The 20,821-nt window shown below is 45.4% G+C and overlaps 1 protein-coding gene across 1 annotated transcript in view; it reads left to right on the top strand.

Annotated features, from left to right (window-relative positions):
* Window positions 1-20,821, top strand: part of LOC115081124 (extracellular calcium-sensing receptor-like) — a 58,647-nt gene that overhangs the window by 15,065 nt on the left and 22,761 nt on the right. The window contains exon 3 of the mRNA XM_029585634.1: window positions 16,798-17,025. Within this exon, the coding sequence (XP_029441494.1) occupies window positions 16,798-17,025 (228 nt within the window). The remainder of the gene's footprint in view (window positions 1-16,797; window positions 17,026-20,821) is intronic.

Raw genomic sequence — 20,821 nt, 5'->3', positions numbered from 1 at the left:
CAGGTTACTGCTCTTGGTTCTCTTTTGGGCACTATCGAAGGTTGTCTGGTTGCCTCTCATCCTGATGTTGTTCATTTTCTTAGAGGCGCTAAACATCTGAACCCACCTGTTCGGTCTATTTGTCCTTCGTGGAATTTAAATTTGGTGCTTCGTGCTCTTTCTTCGGCTCCGTTCGAACCTCTTCGTCGTGCCACTCTTAAGGATTTGACTCTTAAACTGTTTTTCTGGTTGCTATCTCTTCTGCCAGGAGAATTTCTGAGCTGCAAGCACTATCCTGTAGGGATCCTTTTCTGCGTTTTTCGGATTCGGGTGTTTCTCTAAAGACTGTTCCTTCCTTTTTACCTAAGGTTGTTTCATCTTTTCATATTAACCAGTGTGTTGAACTTCCCGCTTTTTCACCAGAAGAGATCTGTGCCTCTGGTGGTAGCGATCTCTGTCGTCTCGATCTCAAAAGGATCTTGTTGCACTATCTTGAAGTTACCAATGACTTTTGTCTTTCTGATCAATTGTTTGTCCTGTGGAGTGGACCCAAGAAAGGTAAGCAAGCTTCTAAAGCTACTATTGCTCGCTGGTTGAAGGAGGCAATTTCCTCAGCCTACATTTGCAAGGGCAGGCCAGTTCCTGAAGGTCTAAAAGCCCATTCTTTGCGTTCTCAGGCGACTTCTTGGTCGGAGTCTCAATCTGTGTCCTCTCAGGAAATTTGTAGGGTGGCTACTTGGAAATCTCTTCATACTTTTGCTCGTCATTACTGCCTCGACGTTCAGGCTCCAGTTTTTGGTTCCTTTGGTCAACAGGTTCTTCGAGCGGGATTGTCTGGATCCCACCCTTTGTAGGGAAGCTTTGGGACATCCCATGGTCTGCACTGATCCGGGTACGTACAGGGAAAGGAAAATTAGTTCTTACCTGATAATTTTCGTTCCTGTATTACCACGGATTAGTCCAAACACCTGCCCGTTCTTCTCTTATCCGCTCGATTTCCTTCCTGTTTCTTCTTTTCTAGTTTTTTCCTTCTTACAGGAATTTTTGTCTTTTTCTTGGTCTCCTGCATCATATATTTCTGAAATTTACTGTTAAGGCACCGGAAGCATCTTTAAGATGAGAGCGCTTAATTACACAGTTGTTTTCTCAATTGTTGGGTTATTTGGATATTTATATTATTTTTATTAGTTATTCTGGTACTTGCTTGATCTTATACCTTTCTGCTTTGACAATAGTTATACTGAGGGTTCCTGGGCAGGTTCTGTCCTTATATGGGCAGCCTCAGAATTCTGGTCTGTCTCCACCTGCTGGAACGGGGGCTTAACCCATGGTCTGGACTGATCCGTGGTACTACAGGAACGAAAATTATCAGGTAAGAACTAATTTTCCTTTGACCTGTGCTGCACCGGCCTTTGCAGCAAGATGCACTCCGGGAACAGCAGAGCGGCAGGGAGCTGTTTGAACTGGAGGTGCCTCCGTAGCGCACGCGGTTCTAACAGCTGATGTCTGACCTGCGCCATGCCGATCTTCGCAGTGAGATGCACTCAGGGAACAGCAGACCGGCAGGGAGCTTGGGCTCTGCGGTGGAAGACGATACATGGCATCGGGATTTGTGGTTGGGACAGGCCTTTTCCTTCTCATTTGCTTGGATGTATTTGGATGGTCATGGGGATGGTATACTGCCTGGGATGGAGAATACATGACAGTGACCTTTGCTTTTTTGGTTCTTTGTGTGGTTCAGTGATTTCTGATAAAATGTTTCTTGCATATGAAGCAATGTGGCTTTTCAGAACTGATTAGCAGTTTGACAGCTGAAATTAATGAAAAGCAAATAGAATTACTGCCTGTGCTGATTAAGTGGCTACCTGTTGAAATATTAGGAGCAAATTGCTCTCCTATCAATGTACTATAGCCCTGACTATTTATTATTGAACGTTGGAGCAGTCATGAAAGTTTAAAATAACTGGTGTGAGAGATCTGTGAGTATGAGGGAGAGAGTCTGAGTGTGTGATTGTCTGTGGGTATGTGAATATGTGAGGGAGAGCCAGTGAGCTGAGTGGGGGAGAGAGCTAGTGAGTGTGAAAGAGCCTATGTATGTATGTGAGGGAGAGAAAACCAGTGAGTGTGAGTACCTGTGTGGATGTTCTCTGCCTTACTATAAAAAACAAAACCAAAAAAATATCTCATGGGGACAGAATTTTTCTTATTTTCCACCTCTAAATCCTAGTTGCATCTTATGGTCAGGTGTGTCTTATAGTGCGAAAAATACATTAGATAGGGTTAGGGGTCAGGGAGGAGAGGGGAGTAGAGGGGAAGAGGGAGGAAGGTTAGGTAGGGAGGTAGGGAATTTCCCTCACAATCCGATCCTTAATAAATTAAAAATTATTCCCCCATTTCGAGCTGCCTGCGTATGCACGTGCTGATTATAAATCTGCCACACATGTGCGCACCAATATCGTATTTTATAACACGTGTGTGCTGATGCACATGTGTTATAAAATAGTCGCTCCCATGTTTAAGTGCCAGGAACTGCGCGCATATGGATACACGACCGCTACTTTGAAAATTTATACCATTATTAATAATATTTAATGTTTTTATATACTGCCATGTCAAATTGGTGCTCTGTGCAGTTTATAGTATAGATAAAATGATTTGTGTGCGCTCTGTGCAATTTGCTGCATCTATAAAATTCTATAAGAAATATATTTAAACTCCCCTATTCCCCCCGACTGCTGCAGCCTCTGGAAAAATGCATGAATTCATGCTGTGGGGAACAGGATTACCTTGGGGGCCCAAGTAATTTATAAATGTAGTCCACACAACTTGGTATTCCACAGAAAAAAAACGTATTGCAAAAGGACAAAATATTGAACATGTAAGCAATGCAGAGTTTGCAGTTCATGAGATAGTCCAAAAGCACAAAACAGTTACTCAGTTTCTGACGTCACTTGAGTACGGTACAAATGAAGAGTTTTCCCTCTCAGGTCCTCATTAAGGCTTTATCCATCCCTTAAGCCCCACTAAAGAACAGGAAACGTCTCCTCCTTCACCACACAACTCACTGAGATGGATGATGATGGATGATGTATTAGGGGTTTCTCTTCTTCCGATTGGTCCTTACTCTTTAGCTCTTACCAGGGAGAGACACTTGTACTCTAATATCTCATCTCCATACAATATCTCTAATCTCTTCAGAAGCAGATTCAGGTTCTAGAGGTGTGCATTTGTTTTTGACGTATTGGCAATCCGCAACATATATGTCCTTATTTGTTGTACTCGTGGGGAGGCGAAACATATCACGACTCCCCAAGAATTTAACGTATCATCCGTTTCATATGTTGCACGGTGTGCGGCATGCTTTTCTTCGCCGCCATTTGCAATCGGAGGACGCCATTTGGGTGTATCCAGAGCCAAAAACCAGCCCTTTCCTGTGAGTTATCAGTGACCTCACAGCCCTGTCAGAGTGGGTCAGACAGGTTGGCACGAATACCGGAATACAACGTATCAGCAATAGAGTTTTGTGAAATGCACTGAATGCAGCCAATCGCGCTGTCATTCAGTGCTCGGTGACAATTTTTCTGATGACTCTGCACTATATATAGTTAAGCACGTGGCGTGCCACGCACTTTCTTTGCAGGGGTGCTCTGGGGAAGTGGTCTCTGTGGTGGGTGGCTGCACTCAGAGCTAGTCTGAGTTCAGAAATCTCTATTCAATTGCTAGCTAGAGAGAAAAAGATATTTCTTTATTTTTCTGCAGTGCAAAATAGCCCTGTTTGTTTTTTAAGCAGTTTATTTAGGTGATCTAAGACAGTCTCTCTGTGCCAGGGAGAGAAGCTGCTAGCAGTGCCATTTTGTTTAATTCACCCTCTGGGCTAAGCAAGGCACTGTGTCTGTGGGCAGTGGGTAGTTTAGCAGACTGAACTTTATTATTGGGACAGTCTGTGCAGTGAAATCACCAGTCTGCCTCTTTTGTGCTTACAAGCAAGCTGTGTGTGTGTGGACACCACACACATTGCATTAGTGCATAGCAAGGCACTGTGTCAGTGGGCAGTGGGTAGTTTAGCAGACTGAACTTTATTATTGGGACAGTCTGTGTAGTGAAATCCTCAGTCTGCCTCTTTTGTGCTTACAAGCAAGCTGTCTGTGTCTGTGGACACCAAACACATTGCATTAGTGCATAGCAAGGCACTGTGACAGTGGGCAGCCAGTAGGCACTAGGCCGTGACATTAAATCCATAATGTCAGGGAAAACTAGATGTGGTCGAGTGATTGGGACTGGCAGAGGAGGCACTTCAAAAGGCACTAGTGCCAGTCCCCCATTAAAGTTAAAAAGGGACCTGTTGCAATCTAAACTCTTTGGAGGGGCAGGCAGTTCCAACCGGAAAAAAAATGAAATCTAAACATGATACATCGCCACCACCTGTTTCTGACCCTGTAGTTTTGGAGGTGAGGGAAGGGGAGGCTGAGTCATGGCAGACAAAATGGCAACACCCAAAAGCAGCAGTGGGCCAGAGTTCTCGACTAAGCGTTGACAATGTAGCACAGGCACTGTTTGCTTCTGATTCAGATGAAGAATCATTTTGGGTGGGATTCTCATCAGAAATGGAAGAAGTAATAGCTGATGAAGTTTTAGGAGGATCAGTTAGTCCTGTCTTAGCCTCCAGTTCAGTGCAGCAGGGGAGAGATGAAACTGATGAGGAGGAAGAGCAGTCAGCACAGGCAGAGAGGGGGGCTGTGGCCGCTGGCATTGCTTCTCAAGGTGCACCCACTACTAAAGCTCCAGTGCCAGCATCCATCCCCAAGGCTATACAGAAGAGAGGATCACGAAAGACATCTGCGATCTGGAGCCACTTTAAAGTGACGGATGACCTGCATTTTGCTCGGTGTAATTACTGTGTCAGGGCTATTAGCAGAGGCAAGCAAATGGGACATCTATCTAATTTTGGCATGAATCATCATATGAAGAAGCAACACCCAACAAGAGTACTACCATCTGGGGATGGTGGCAATACCAGTCAGGGGAGCCCTTCCAAGCAGCGTAAAGAGGCTGAAAAGCAGCAGAGTCAGCCCACGCCCTCATCCCCTTCTAGCAGTCAGATGGCTGGCCAGCAACCCCCTGACGTGTAGCAGATGCGACAACCCACCATGGAGTAAATGGGGTGGAGTGCGGTAACGCTATCGCGGGGTAGGTGGCAGGCAGCCTCAAAGTTGTAACCAGGAGCATTGAAGAAATGATTGCCCTTGATGACCAGCCCTTGCAGTTAGTGGAGAATGTGGGTTTCATGCGTTTTCTGAAGGTCGTAGTTCCAAATTACAAAGTCCCCTCTAGAAGTACATTTAGCAGAAATATCCTCCCCAGACTGTACAAGAAGTGTCACAGTCGCATCCAAGCGCTGCTAGCTAAGGCAGAGGGCAGTGTGCATTTCACCTGTGATATCTGGATTGCCATGAATGCTGCACACTCTTACCTCTCCCTGACAGCACCCTGGTGGGACCTGGCTGAGGCAGGGGCAGGCAGCAGCTCTATTAATGAACAAGTATCAGGGTAGAGGTGGGCTTTACTGCAGACCCACCTGACAGACCAGGCCCATACTGTAGCCAATATTCTAACACGCATCAGACAGATGCTGGAGGGCTGGCAACTACACCAGCAAGACAGGAATCCTCATGCAGGGTTCTTTGTCACAGACAATGGTACAAACATGGGTAAGGCAATAAACAGGCACTTTAAGAACATCCAATGTTTTGCACACACTCTGCAGCTGGTAGTGAAGTCAGCTCTGGGGTTGGATTCCACTGACCAAGAGAATGAATACCTGCGTAGGTTAATACAGAAGTGCAGGAACATAGTAGCGCACTTCCACAAAAGTGTGAAGGAGGGGCAGGTTATCCGAGAAATGCAGATTGATTTGGACATACCTCACAAGCATCTCATTCAAGACATTGCCACCCGGTGGAATTCCACCTTTATGATGCTTGAGATGTTAGTGGAGCTGCAGACACCCCTTCATGAACTTTCTGGTACAATGGACATAGGTGTGCAGAATCCCCTAGGGCATAAGAACATAAGAAATTGCATTTCTTGGTCAGACCAAGGGTCCATCAAGCCCAGCATCCTGTTTCCAACAGAGGCCAAAACCAGGCCACAAGAACCTGGCAATTACCCAAACACCAAGAAGAACCCATGCTACTGATGCAATCAATAGCAGTGGCTATTCCCTAAGTATAATTGATTAATAGCCATTAATGGATTTCTCCAAGAACTTCTCCAAACCTTTTTGAACCCAGCTACACTAACTGCACTAACCGCATCCTCTGGCAACAAATTCCAGAGCTTTATTGTGCGTTGAGTGAAAAAGAATTTTCTCCTATTAGTCTTAGCTCCAACCCTTTGAACCAGAATGTTCTTGTACTTCTCTAACCCACGCCTAGACTACACCACTGTGACCACTTGTATAAGGGCGTGAAATAGCATAACGGTTTAGTCCATTCACTACTCTTGCAACCTCAATATGTCCTCCACTTGGAGAAGCATAAACCAGTGTAGAGACCATAGGTCCATTTCACTTGCTTAGAGCTTTGCATGTGAAGTGAAAAGAAACAAATTGAATAAATAAATACACATATATACAGTAGATACTAACATAACTCTGTAACGGTCTCTGTTAGATTTCTTGCACATTTATTTACTTGTGTACATACACATTTAGACCCATCATGAAAATTCATATCAGAGCATGTTCATTTAAAATGTTGTCTGGGATTAGGATGCAGCTCCAAACGTTTGCCGGGTCTTTTCTAACCCAGAGACAGGATTTACATGTGAAGCTAAGGCAAATCTGCCAGCCTGGGCCATCACACATTTTGGTATTTTACTGAAAAATCCATGCACCATATATTGGACACATGGTAACCTGGGGGGGTGCATTACGCCTCACTGGTCCTGCAAACATTTAACTAATTCTAAACATATTATGGGATACACAAACTGTGATTCTTTGCTCTTCCGAAGGATGATCCACAGCCTTTTTTTTTTTTTGTTAGGAGAAGGACTGCTATTCTACCCTTCATTCTTGGGTCCTGTTCTGCCTAATTCAGAGTGGTTCTTAGGTCATCTCTATCACAGACAGGCATGGATCACCTTGCACCAAGAAACTCATTCACGTGGGTCGCAAACACAGACCACAATAGTTAAAGGATTTTCCAATCAGATATTGAAAATTGTTAAGTGGTGATATCTTCTCTGGCACCAGCCGTCTGTATAATTTTCATAATGGAGCAGGGAGAAATGTCAGTCAGCAGAATACTGAGGGCTCATAAAATCCTCCTTCACCAGTCCTAGAAAATAAGGCTCTTAATTGACAGCCGAGGGAGCCAAGCACATTTTTAAAATGGAATGGAAAAATAAAAGCCTATCATGTTCTACAGCGACAAACAGACAAATAAGTGTAAGAGATGCCTTCCTGAATACACAATGCATTGCTGTACATGCGCCACGCGTAAGGGCCTCACTGTAGATTTATGTAAAACGTTTTAGGATTGCCTTTTGACGCCATTTTATAGGATTAACTCCTTCCGTGGAAAAAGCTGGTAAGTTAACTCAGAGCCTTCAATATCACATGATAAAAATCAACTCCTTTAACATTTTTGACCCAGCGCATCCTCCTGCTCTGTGAATTCCAGCTTAGTCAGGGGCTAGGAACTGGTACCCTGAGCTTCCATTCTGGGACTTCTCCTGTTCTGAACCCCTCCCCCCTTATCTTAGCTCACTTGTCACAGTAACAGTCCTCGGTCGGGGACCGTGCACCAGGGCTCCCTCCAAAGCCACGCCGTCATGGACCCTACATGCGACTAGGAGGCGTCTCCGTTGCAGCATCCCCAGCCCCTGCCAAGCTGGGGAGGGGAAGACCTCGGGTGGGAACCGAAGCCAGGCACTCCCGGGTCAGATATTGAACTCTGCACAGCACCGTCACAAAGCCACCAGTCCAGCCACCATCTTCCCATTTTAACCACTAAGAAAGAGCCCAGTTCTTTCTACAGGTGTAAGAGACACCCCCAGGCAAGAGAGCAATGTGCACTGCAGAAATAGCACTAGGGGAGATTTATCTCTGCTGGATCTGGCCTGCAAGAGACCAGCAGAAGGCAAAAATTGGGTTTACTGAATATCAGCTGTTGTAAAATGGGATCTTCGGCCACCAGACAGTTGTTTTCAAATGCCCAAGAAGTTACTTGCAATGAGCCAAATAAAGAGGTTTGGAACCCACAGGAGGCAGCTCCCACCTGAATTCTCCATTATTGGGCTCCTCTCTCATCAGGTCTGGTCAGCAGTGCAATCTAGAAAGAGCCATTCAGTGAAATAAAATTACTTTTAGAAACATAGAAACATAGAAATGACGGCAGAAAAAGACCAAATGGCCCATCCAGTCTGCCCAGCAAGCTTCACACATTTTTTTCTCTCATACTTATCTGTTTCTCTTAGCTCTTGGTTCTATTTCCCTTGCACCCCCACCATTAATGCAGAGAGCGGTGATGGAGCTGCATCCAAGTGAAATATCTAGCTTGATTAGTTAGAGGTAGTAGGGGCAGTAACTGCCGCAATAAGCAAGCTACACCCATGCCCATTTGTTTTTACCCAGATTATGTTATACAGCCCTGATTGGTTGTTTATCTTCTCCCCTGCCGTTGAAGCAGGGAGCTATGCTGGATATGCATCGAAAGTGAAGTATCAGGCACATTTGGTTTGGGGTAGTAACCGCCGTAACAAGCCAGCTATTCCCCGCTTTGTAAGTGTGAATCCTTTTTCCTTCTCCCCTGCCGTTGAAGTTATGCTGGATATGCGTGAAGTATCAGTTTTTCTTTTCCCCTGCCGTTGAAGCAGAGAGCTATGCTGGAAATTCGTGATGTACCAGTCTTTCTCCCATGCCGTTAAAGCAGAGAGCCAAGCTGGATATGCGTCGAGAGTGAAGTATCAGGTACATTTGGTTTGGGGTAGTAACCGCCGTAACAAGCCAGCTACTCCCCGCTTTGTGAGTGCGAACCCTTTTTTCTTCTCCCCTGCCATTGAAGCAGAGAGCTCTGCTGGATGTGTGAAGTAGCAGTTTTTCTTCTCCCCTGCCGTTGAAGCAGAGAACTATGCTGGATATGCATTGAAAGTGAAATATAAGAATGGAGTGATCAAGCTAGTTGAAATGCATCAGGAATAGAGGAAGGTGGAGGTAGTAATTTGGTTATTTGGTTTGGGGTAGTAACCGCCGTAACAAGCCAGCTACTCCCGTCTTTGTGAGTGCAAATCCTTTTTTCCACGTTTCCTCTTGCTGTTGAAGCTTAGAGTGATGTTGGAGTCATAGTAACCATGTGTATGTTTATTGAATAAGGGTATTGTCTCCAGGCAGTAGCCATCATTCTGGCGAGTCACCTACTCTTCATTGGCGGCCTCTTGACTTTATGGATCCACAGTGTTTATCCCACGCCCCTTTGAAGTCCTTCACAGTTCTGGTCTTCACCACTTCCTCCGGAAGGGCATTCCAGGCATCCACCACCCTCTCCGTGAAGAAATACTTCCTGACATTGGTTCTGAATCTTCCTCCCTGGAGCTTCAAATCGTGACCCCTGGTTCTGCTGATTTTTTTCTTATGGTAAAGGTTTGTCGTTGCCTTTGGATCATTAAAACCTTTCAAGTATCTGAAAGTCTGTATCTTATCACCTCTGCTCCTCCTTTCCTCCAGGGTGTATATATTTAGATTCTTCAATCTCTCCTCGTACGTCATCCGATGGAGATCCTCCACCTTCCTGGTCGCCCTTCTCTGTACCGCTTCCATCTTGTCTTTGTCTTTTTGTAGATACGGTCTCCAGAACTGAACACAGTACTCCAGGTGAGGCCTCACCAAGGACCTGTACAAGGGAATAATCACTTCCCTTTTCTTACTCGATATTCCTCTCTCTATGCAGCCCATTCGTACCACTGAGCTGAAGAAAAACCACAAAGGACATGAAACAGCAATCCAGAAGAGCAATATGAATCAAAAATTTTAAAAAAATGCACCATTGTGTTTTGCCCCTTTCCAGAGTAAAGGTTGGGCCAAGGTGACAGGGGCAGGGGCGAGGGTCCTCTGTCCACCTTGGGGCAGAGAGGGGGCCTCCTCCTCCTGCTGCTTTTGGGGGCAGAGCATGAGCACGACTGGATGAGGCTGAAAAAGGAAAAAAAAGCCAAGGAGAGTCCCAGCAGAGAAATCAAAGTTTTGCGTGCAAAGGAGAAAAGACGGCAGCACATAGAACTGCACCTGCAAGGGGAGGGCGGGGGCTTTCTCTTGCCATCCGGGGCAAACATCAGGGAATGCACGCAGCACATCATGGGCCCTTCAATGTTGGGGGTCAATGTTCGGAAAATGCGCAGTTCCTATATTTTTCATGGATTTTTAGCCACATTTAGGGACCTAAGTTTACAGCCAAAATGTACACCTATGGGCCATTTGCCTAGATCCAGGTGCCCATATAACTTGCCTAGGGCTGCAAATCAGTGCATAACCCCTAACGTGTTTCCCTGTTTCTAATTCCGCCCCAAATGTAGAGAGCTAAAGCCTTGGCACACCCTTCACTTTTCACACAGGTGAGAAAAGGAGGCTCTAGGGCCAGTTTTCTTGTCCCCATCCTGGTTCTGGAGGAAGGTGGGTGTGTGAAGCCGATTTTATCATGGCGACCGAGCTGCAGCTGCTTGCCATGCTTAGCTCTCAGGTTCTGAACACCGGCACACAATGTACCCATTTGTACAATGCACCCAGAGCATTTCCCTTATGCTTCCTAAATGATTGTGGGCTTTTGAGAAGAAAAGTTGTTCTGACTAGGAAGGTGGAACCTTGGTCCAGTGATGAATGTAAGTCCAACCGTCGGAAGGCGAGGCCAATCACGAGGGTCACTGGAGGTGAACAATGAAGATCTGGATGCAGGCACCTCCTGCATCATGATTGGTTAGTCATGAGTCAGCTGGTAAAAATCCTGCAGCCCTTCAAGGATGTCACGGAGGAGCTGAGTTCCAGAAGTGCCACCATGGCTGACATCATCCCTATAGTTAATTTCCTTGATGAAAATTTGGTGCCTTTAAACAGGAAGAGGGAATGACAGTTGAGGTGCTGCATTGTCTGGACATTTTGCAGCATAAGCTGAAAGAGAGATTAAGGCATTTAACAGAACAGAACACATACATGCTCACCACAGTCTGTGATCCCCGTGTGAAAGGGAAACTCGCCCTACAGTACGATTGTCTCTTATTGGTGAAGGACCTGCTGTTATCAAAAGTCCGGGAACAAGAGCGCCATACGCAGAGACAGATTAGGCATGAAGCAGAGGTGGAAACAGCGGGCACTTCATAGAGTTGTGGTAGCCCAAGCTGGAGCAGTACTCTGACAGTGACAACAAGTACCTCCTCCTCCTCCTCCACTTCAGAACGCCAAAGGCATGTTGCCCATAAAGATTCATCTGTTGTATAACAGGCTAGAGAGAAAGCAGCTGGCATGAGTATCTCTCAGCCAAACCAAGGAAAGGACACACCAACACAGCAGTCAGTGACACAGTATCTCTCAGAGCCGACAGAGAACATGCAGACAGATCCGCTGGCATACTGGACACACAAGTCCATTTTGTGGCCACACCTAGCCAAAGTGGCTCAGCGATATCTGTCATGTCCACCAACCAGTGTGCCCAGTTAACGTGTCTTTTCAATGACAGGGGATATCATGAGCCCTCACCGCTCAAGGCTGGCACTAGAGTTGATGGAAATGCTATTGTTTTTGAAAGAAAACCTGCCTTTACTTGGGTTTCTAAATTTTCCCTGTGAGTGGCAAGATGAATAAAGCAATTGAAAGCCTTGCAGCAGCTCCAACTGCCTCCTGTGCTCCAGATAATATAAGCACTGCAGCACATGTACCTGACCTGAAATGCTGTGCCTGTCTGTCCACTGTCCAGGCCGTACACCCTTCAAGGGCCTGACCTGTTACGCTGTGCCTGTCCGTCCACTGTCCAGGCTGAACTTCCCTACAAGGGCTTGACCTCAAACGCTGTGCCTATCCATCCACATCTGGAATGTAAGAACATAAAAAGCTGACTTAAGATGTTTGGAGCTTTCATATTTCATATGCTCAATACTTTTCATGACCTTGCCAACAGTAATATTTCTAGTAATACTGAAAACTGGTGGTAGTTGCACTCTAGTTCATCCTCTATGTTCCCATTGTTTACAGAGGCACTGTGTAAACCACAAAGTCAACATAGGTTGATATTGTAGATTTTGACTTGAGTAGTGGTTTTCTTATTTCTGAGAGCTCTTCATGTTCCTTTGTCATCAGTTGAGGTGCATAAGTGTTGAATTGTTTTTCAGAAATGAAAAATATGCCATTTTCTTCTGGCAGTGAACCGGTTTAGGAAGAAGTGACAGGTCAAACCACAACATCCCTGAACAAAGTAAATCCTTGAATGATCTGCCGGTCTGTCCAGGCCTTATGTCCCTACCAGGTTTTGACCTTGATTGCTGTGCCTGTCCGTCCAGGCCTTATCTCCCTAAGAGTGTTTGACCTGTGTCCTCTACTGCTGTGCCTGTCCATCCAGGCTTTATGTCCCTATGTGGGCATGACCTCTGTCCTTGACTGCTGTGCCTGTCTGTCCAAGCCTTATGTCCCTACAAGGGTTTGACCTCGATTGCTTTGCCTGTCCATCCAGTCCTTATGTTGATACAAGGAGTTGACCTCGACTGCTTGGCCTGTCTATCCAGGCCTTATGTCCCTAGGTGGGATTGACCTCTGTCCTCGACCCCTGTGCCTGTTCGTCCAGACCTTATGTTCCTATGTGGGCTTGACCTCTGTCCTAGACTGCTGTGCCTGTTCATCCAGGCCTTATGTCCCTATGTGGACTTGACCTCTCTCCTCTACTGCTGTGCCTGTCCGTCCAGGATTTATGTTCCTAGGTGGGATTGACCTCAATTGCTGTGCCTGTTTGTTCAGGCCTTATGTCACTAGGTGGGCTTGACCTCTGTCCTCAACTGCTGTGCCTGTCCATCCAGGCCTTATGTCACTACAAGGGTTTGACCTCAACTGCTTTGCCTTTCCATCCCTACGTGGGCTTGAACTCTGTCCTCGACTGCTGTGCCGGTCCCAGCATACATCAGACACAGCTGTGGAATAGAGTCTTTATTAAAGAGATAGAGAGACACTGCCCGGGAAGCGGGGAATGTAGAAGAAAGTCTCAGAGTCTGAAGTTGGGTACACCCAGGGGGAATACCACAGTAGTGAAGATCTAGCAGTGGTCCGCTGAGTGGGGTACACAGATTTGGCTCCTCTGTAGAAATGATTCGGTAGTAGCCTGCAGCATGGGCTGATGAAGGGGTTCCTCACTTAGAGATGGTATGGTAGTGGCCCCCAGTATGGCGTGCATCGGTGAGGGTTTTCCGCTAGAGATGGTACTGTAGAAGCGTGCAGCTCGAGGAACACCGAAGAGGTATCCTACTAAAGATGGTACGGTAGTGGCCCGCAGCACGGGGTACGCCAAAGAGGATTCCACACTAGCGAAGGTACGGTAGTGGCTCGCAGAGCTGGGTACACTGGAGTGAATTCCACATTAGAGTTAGTACGGTAGTGATCCATAGAGCAAGGTACTCAGTGACGAAGATTCCTGCCGAGTCCCTGCGAAGCAGGGATAGACAGTAGTCCAAGGCAAGAAGGCCCTCCGAGGAGAGAAGAGGACGGCCCCCCGAGGAGTGAGTACCCAGAGCGTCTCACGCCAAGTGTGCAGTAATTGGAACGGAAAGTCCATAGTGAGCAAAGAGGATTCAGCAATGAAGAAATTTGTTACCAAGTCGTCCATAGGGCCTATTTTCAAAAGGCCCAGTGGCATGCGTAAACCCCTGGGATGCGTGTAAGCCCCAGGGCTTGAAAAAATGGGTGGTCCGAGGGTGGGGAGGGGGTAGAGCAGGGTGGTCTGGGGGCGGGGCAGGGGCATGGCCAGCGGCCTCTGCAAGACCATTGGGCCGGTATGCACAAGGTATAGGGGGGCTTCAGGCTGGGGTGCGGGACAGGTAGGGGAAGGGAAGGGAAGGTGGGGAAAGGAACGGGGAAAGCCAGCTGATCTACCAAAGGGCTCGGCGTGCACAAGGTGCACTAATGTGCACCCCCTTGCGCGCTCCAACCCCTGATTTTATAACATGAGTGCGGCTGCGCGCACATGTTATAAAATCGGGCGTACATTTGTGCGCACTGGGTTGTGCGCACAAAAGTATGCCGCGCGTGTACATTTTAAAATCTACCCCTATTGTTGTAACATACTTAGTTCTGCTTGAAAGTAATTGTGCCATGATGGGCAAGCATTGAGAAGAAATGTATTAGCACTCACGCCATAGGAGTGCACAGTCTGCAATTGAGCAGTATTTGGTGAATAAAATGAGAAGCTTAGGAGTGGGTGCTGAGGTGGTGGCCTGGATTACAAACTGATTGACGGACAGACTACAATGTGTGATGGTAAATGGAACCTACTCTGAAGAGAGAGCACTGTTATATGGAGTGCCACAAGGATCGGTGTTGGGACCGGTCTTGTTCAATATCTATGTGAGCGACATAGCGGACGAGATAGAAGGTAAGGTTTGTCTTTTTCAGATGACACTAAGATCTGCAACAGAGTGAACACGCCAGAAGGAGTGGAGAGAATGAGACAGGATTTAAGGAAGCTGGAAGAGTGGTCGAAGGTATGGCAGCTGAGATTTAATGCCAAGAAGTGCAGAGTCATGCTTATTTATTTATTTATTTATTTATAGGCTTTTCTTTGCCGACATTCGTAAGGCACATCATGCCGGCTTACATTGAACTGAAAAGGAGGAAATACAATGAACAGAATAACATATCATATGGGGAGTGGTAATCCGAAAGAACTGTATTCGATGGGGGCGGTGAAAGGCTGATCGGCACGGAGTAGGAGAGAGACCTTGGGGTGATTGTATCTAACGTTCTGAAGTCAGGGAAACAATGTGACAAGGTGATAGCTAAAGCCAGAAGAATGCTGGGATGCATAGAGAGAGGAATATCGAGTAAGGAAAGGGACGTGATTATCCCCTTGTACTTGTCCCTGGTGAGGCCTCACCTGGAGTACTGTGCTTAGTTCTGGAGACCGTATCTCTGAAGGGACCTGGACAGGATGGAGGCAGTCCAGAGAAGGGCGTCCAAAAATGTGGATGGTCTTCATCGAATGACTTATGAGGAGAGATTGAAGAATCTAAATATGTACAACCTGGAGGAAAGGAGGAGCAGAGGTGATATGATACAGACTTTCAGATACTTGAAGGGTTTTAATGATCCAAAGACGACAAATCTTTTCCGATGGAAAAAAATCAGCAGAACCAGGGGTCTCAACTTGAAGCTCCAGGGAGGAAGACTCAGAACCAATGTCAGGAAGTACTTCTTCACGGAGAGGGTGGTGGATGCCTAGAACGCCCTTCCAGAGGAAGTGGTGAAGACTAAAACTGTGAAGGACTTCAAAGGGGTATGGGATAAATACTGGATCCATAAAGTCTAGAGGATATGAATGAGGAGCGGGTGGTTTGCGGGAATGACGGCTACTACCTGGAGATAATACTCTTATTCAATAAACATACACATGGTTAATGCGAGTCCAACATTGCTCTATGCTTCAACGGCAAGAGGAAATGTGGAAAAAAAATTGATTTGTATTCACAAAAAAGCGGGGAGTAGCTTGCTAGTTTCCGCGGTTACTACCCCAAACCAAATAAGCCTGATACTTCACTTTCAATGCATATCCAACATAGCTCTCTGCTTATCCAGCATAGCTCTCTGCTTCAACAGTAGGGGGGGATGAATGAAAAGATGATTTATATTCAGACAACAACAAACAAGGACTGAATTACATAGTCTGGGTAAACAAATAAGCATGGGTGTAGCTTGCTTGTTACGGTGGTTACTACCCCGAATCATTTAAGCTTGATACTTCACTTCAATGCATATTCAGCGTAGCTCTCTGCTTTAATGGTGGGGTGTGTGTGTGAAGAAAATAGGATTTATATTCAGACAATAACCATCAATGACTGAATTGCACAGGCTGGGTAAACAAATAAGCGTGGGAGTAGCATGCTTATGGAGGCAGTTACTACCCCTAATCAATCAAGCTAGATACTTCACTTAGATGCAACTCCAACACTGCTCTCTACATTAATGGTGGGGGTGGAAGGGAATTGGAACCAAAAGGTTACTAAGGGCCAAAGAGTAACAGTTAAGTATGAGAAAAAAACAAGTGTGAAAGCTTGCTAAGCAGACTGGAAGGGCCGTTTGGTCGTCTTTTGCCGTTATTTCTATGTTTCTATGTTTATTTGTATAAGGATCACATGATTGTTTGTTCCTGCCACTTTTGTTAACATTAAGGTGTTCATTTATTTTAATTTTATTTTTCTGTGAATGATTAATAAAGATTTCTGTTTAATTAATACCATATCAACAACACTCGTGCTCTTTTATCTTGGGTATATTTCAACTATGCATTTAGCCTATCAAGAAGATCAGCAGCCTGAGTCAACAGCCTGGTTAGCTCAGAATGAAGTGGGATAAATGTAATCAGTGTTACTTAAGAGATATTATAAGCCACATTCTAGGTGTGTGGACTTCATTCAGTGATTATCAGGGTACTCTATATTGAGTAATATGCCTGTTTCTCAGCTAGAAATGCATTACAAATTCTGGATATAGCTGTCAAGGCTGAGAACAGCTGTACACCCATGAAATCAGGCTGTCACTGTATAAAATCAATGCGAGCATGTCTCCTTTTCTCCGCACAGCTCCTGCATTATGTATGGAAGGTGCGATTCAAGAACACCATGGGACTGGAGATTTTCTTTGACAAAAATGGAAACCCTCCGACTGCTTATTACATTCATAACTGTTACCTGAATTCACGTGGTTCCTTTGACAGTGTAAAAATTGGCCAGTATGACTCTGGAGCTGCCAGCGGCTGGGACATCAAAATCAACACCAGTGCCATTACATGGAGTGAAGACTATGCACAGGTTAGATGATCCCCCTGCCTTCATAAGAACTGATTAACAAGGTGCTCAGAAGTAGTGATGGGAGGAATCTTCTTTGATCTGATTGAAGTCCAATTTCAGAAACATTAATATTTGACTTGGTTCTTTTCAATCAATCAAATTCAGCTTCAGATTCCCTTGTATCGGACTCTGCTTCTAATTAATGAAGAATAAATCAGACTGGGACCTTTAGCTCAGTAGTAGAGTCACCACCCCAGAATCCAGGGTTCACTAGTCTGTATCTTGGGAAGGCTTCTATGGGAGAAACATTGCAATAATCTGAACTAATTTTTATGTATTTTTTTTCATCCTTGCATTATACTTCAGAGTGGATTACTTTTAGGTATTGTAGATATTTCTTTAGCCCCATAGGGCTTATAATTTATGGAAGTCATTTACTAAGCAACTTCCTGCTGCTTTGTAATCCTGCAGTATTTTCCCCGGCAGTAAAATACTGTTGGGAAAAATACTTTTCCATTACTTGACCCCAAAATGTCACACAAAGGTGGCCCCAAGAATTTGGGAGCTGACATCTCTGAAAGGGACAGATCAGCTCATACTAACACCCTCCCAGATGTGTAAATATCTCTGGGATCTCTATACACCTCCTGTTGCCCATGAAGGCAGCCAATAAGTAATTAAAAACATATTTAAAGGTTTAATCCTCTGGGCACAGGCCCTGCCACAACCCTACCACTTTGACTTAAAAATAATCCCCTCTCCTCCCCCTTGGATGCCGGCTCTCCATCCAAGCCCATCATCTGGATCTTTCCTGGACTATGATAGAAGTACTGATGGTGTATTAGGTGTCCAGAGTGCCTCCTAAGCTCTGGGCCCGGCAGTAGACAATTTTCATAATATTCCAGGCTGCCCCTATCAAGTGCATTTCATAATACCGCTTATGAAGACTGAACAGGGTTGCGAACCGGCTCCGTATTTTCAGGACAGGTTCATCCAGTCCTGGTTTTATTCCCCTGCATGCAGGAATTTATAGTCTTGATTTTCTGAGGGCGTGTAATAGGAAAATCAGAATAAGTCCCAGCATCAATGAGTAAAGCCAGGACTGGAACAACTTGTCCTGAAAATCTGGAGCTGGTTGGCAACCCTAACACTGATGCAGATAAAGTAAATTCAGTCCCAGGCTTTGAAACGAATCGTGAGACAATATTTTAATTTTTCATTAAGACGGCAACTCCATTGCTCAAGACAGCATAATTCTCAAATGGGTCCCCCGACACGGACCCGTGTTTCGCCGAACCCAGCTACGTCGGGAGGGACAATACATTTCAACTAAAAGACAAAAGAAAATGTAACTATTATAATTAAAGCGACCGTAAAGATACAGATGGAATACCATGGAACATAATTAAATATATAAAACATACCTTAGATACACTGTACATTTACACAGTCAAATCGCAAGGAGAGCAAGCAGTAAAAACAGACATCAGCATTTAAAGAGTCTAGAATTTGGCGCCAAAAGAATGGCCAATCAGCGCGCAGCAACACGGAGCAGTATTGACCAATTAAAATGCAAGACAGGTTATACAGTGAAAAGATACACAGAAATAGAATTTTAAAGAATATGTTTTCACTGTATAACCTGTCTTGCATTTTGATTGATCAATACTGATCTGATGGTAAGCCGGGTAGAGCCATGAAGTGTGCCATTTTTGAGAATCGGTCCACAGTAACCCAGATGGTATCATTACCCCTAAGAGAGGCAGATCCACCACAAAATCAGTTGCGATGTGGGTCCAGGGCTCGTCTGAAGCTTGTCCTTGGAGTCTTGAAGAAGACCCCAAGGATGTCCAGATGGTGGTTTTTGTCTGGCGCAGGCTGCGCAGGATGACACTTAGGCTTGTGTGTCCTCTTTCATTGTGGGCCACCAGTAATATCTCTGAAGCATGGCGAGAGTTCGCCGTTGTCCAGGATGACTAGCTAGTTTGGAATCATGAGCCCATCTCAGCAACTTCTTCCTCATGTTCCGGGCTACTACCATCTTGCTAATGGGTACAGAATGTGTGGCTGCAAGGACCACTCTCTTTGGGTCGATTATATGTTGAGGCTTATCAGGCACGTCTTCCGGGAGGAAAGACTGTGATAGTGCATCTGCCCGGACTTTTTTGTCTCCCGGGGAGTATTTCAGCACGAAGTTGAACCTGTTAAAAAAACAGTGACCATCTGGCCTATCCTTGGTTGAGTCATTGAGCATGGCGGAGGTACTCCAGATTCTTATGATCGGTAAAGACTACGATCTTATATTGGGCACCTTCTAGCCATGGTCACCACTCTTTGAAAGCCAATTTTATTTCAAGCAACTCTTTATCCCCTATTCCATAGTTTCTTTCTGTGGGCAAAAATCTTCTAGAAAAGAATGAGCAGGGATGTATGGTCTTGGAGTCACTGGTCTGGCTTAACACTGCCCCTAAACTGACACTAGAGGCGTCAACTTTGACAATGAAGGGTCACATAGGGTCCATATGATGAAAGCAAGGTTCTTTCAGAAAGGCGTCTTTGAGGGTCTGGAATGCAATCACAGCTTCCACAGACCAGTTGGCAGGGTTAGCTCCCTTCTTGGTCATGGCTGTTAATGGAACAGTGAGAGAGGGGTAGTTCTTTATGAAGGAACAGTAGTAATTGGTAAAACCCAAGAAACTTTGTAAAGCTTTCAGGCCTGTAGGGCGAGGCCATTTCTGTATGCTCTCAAGCTTTTGAGAGTCCATCTGAAACCCGTTGTTGGATACAATGTACCCCAAGAAAGGTACTGAGTTCTTGTTGAATTTGCACGTCTCCAGCTTGGCGTATAAGTGATTCTCACGTAACCTCCATACGACTTCCTTGACGTCCTCTTGATGAGACTGTAAGTTCTGAGAGAATATCAGGATATCATCTAGATAGATGACACATTGGTAGAGGAGGTCTCATAGAATGTCGTTCATCATGTTTTAGAAGACTGCCGTGGTGTTACACAAGCCAAAGGACATCACTAAATACTCGAAGTGTCCGTCGCGGGTATTAAAAGCAGTCTTTCATTCATCACCGGAGCAGATTCGGACTAGGTTATATGCCCCCTTGAGGTCCAGCTTGGAGAAAATATTTGCTCCTTCTAGTCTGTCAGATAGTTCGGAAATAAGAGGCAAAGGATAACGGTTCTTTATGGTAACCTCGTTCAGGCCTCTGTAATCAATACATGGTTGTAGCATCCGATCTTTCTTTTTCACAAAGAAGAAACCGGCACCAGCCGGGGACATGGAGGGTCTTATGAATCCTTTCTGGAGATTCTCTTGAGTGTATTCTGACATAGCTTTATTCTCAGTAATAGAGAGAGTGTAAACCTTCCATTTGGTGGTTCCATATTCGGCTTTAAATTAATGGCACATTCAATAGTTCTGTGTGGTGGTAGGACATCTGCTGCTTTCTTTGAAAATACATCCTGGAATGATGCATATTGAGGCAGTAAACCAGGCAGTGAAGGAGTGGTTGGCATGCAGGGTAACAGAGGGTACCCTGCATGCCCAAAATGATAAGGGGAATGGAACAGCTCCCCTATGAGGAAAGACTAAAGAGGTTAGGACTTTTCAGCTTGGAGAAGAGACGGCTAAGGGGGGATATGATAGAGATGTTTAAAATCATGAGAGGTCTAGAACAGGTAGATGTGAATTGGTTATTTACTCTTTCAGATATTAGAAAGACTAGGGGGCACTCCATGAAGTTAGCATGGGGTACATTTAAAACTAATCGGAGAAAGTTATTTTTTACTCAGCGCACAATTAAA

Source organism: Rhinatrema bivittatum, chromosome 19 (assembly GCF_901001135.1).
Source record: "Rhinatrema bivittatum chromosome 19, aRhiBiv1.1, whole genome shotgun sequence".
NCBI lineage: Eukaryota > Metazoa > Chordata > Amphibia > Gymnophiona > Rhinatrematidae > Rhinatrema > Rhinatrema bivittatum.
The sequence above is the reverse complement of the archived record's forward strand: the minus strand, read 5'-3'. Positions and strand labels throughout refer to the sequence as shown.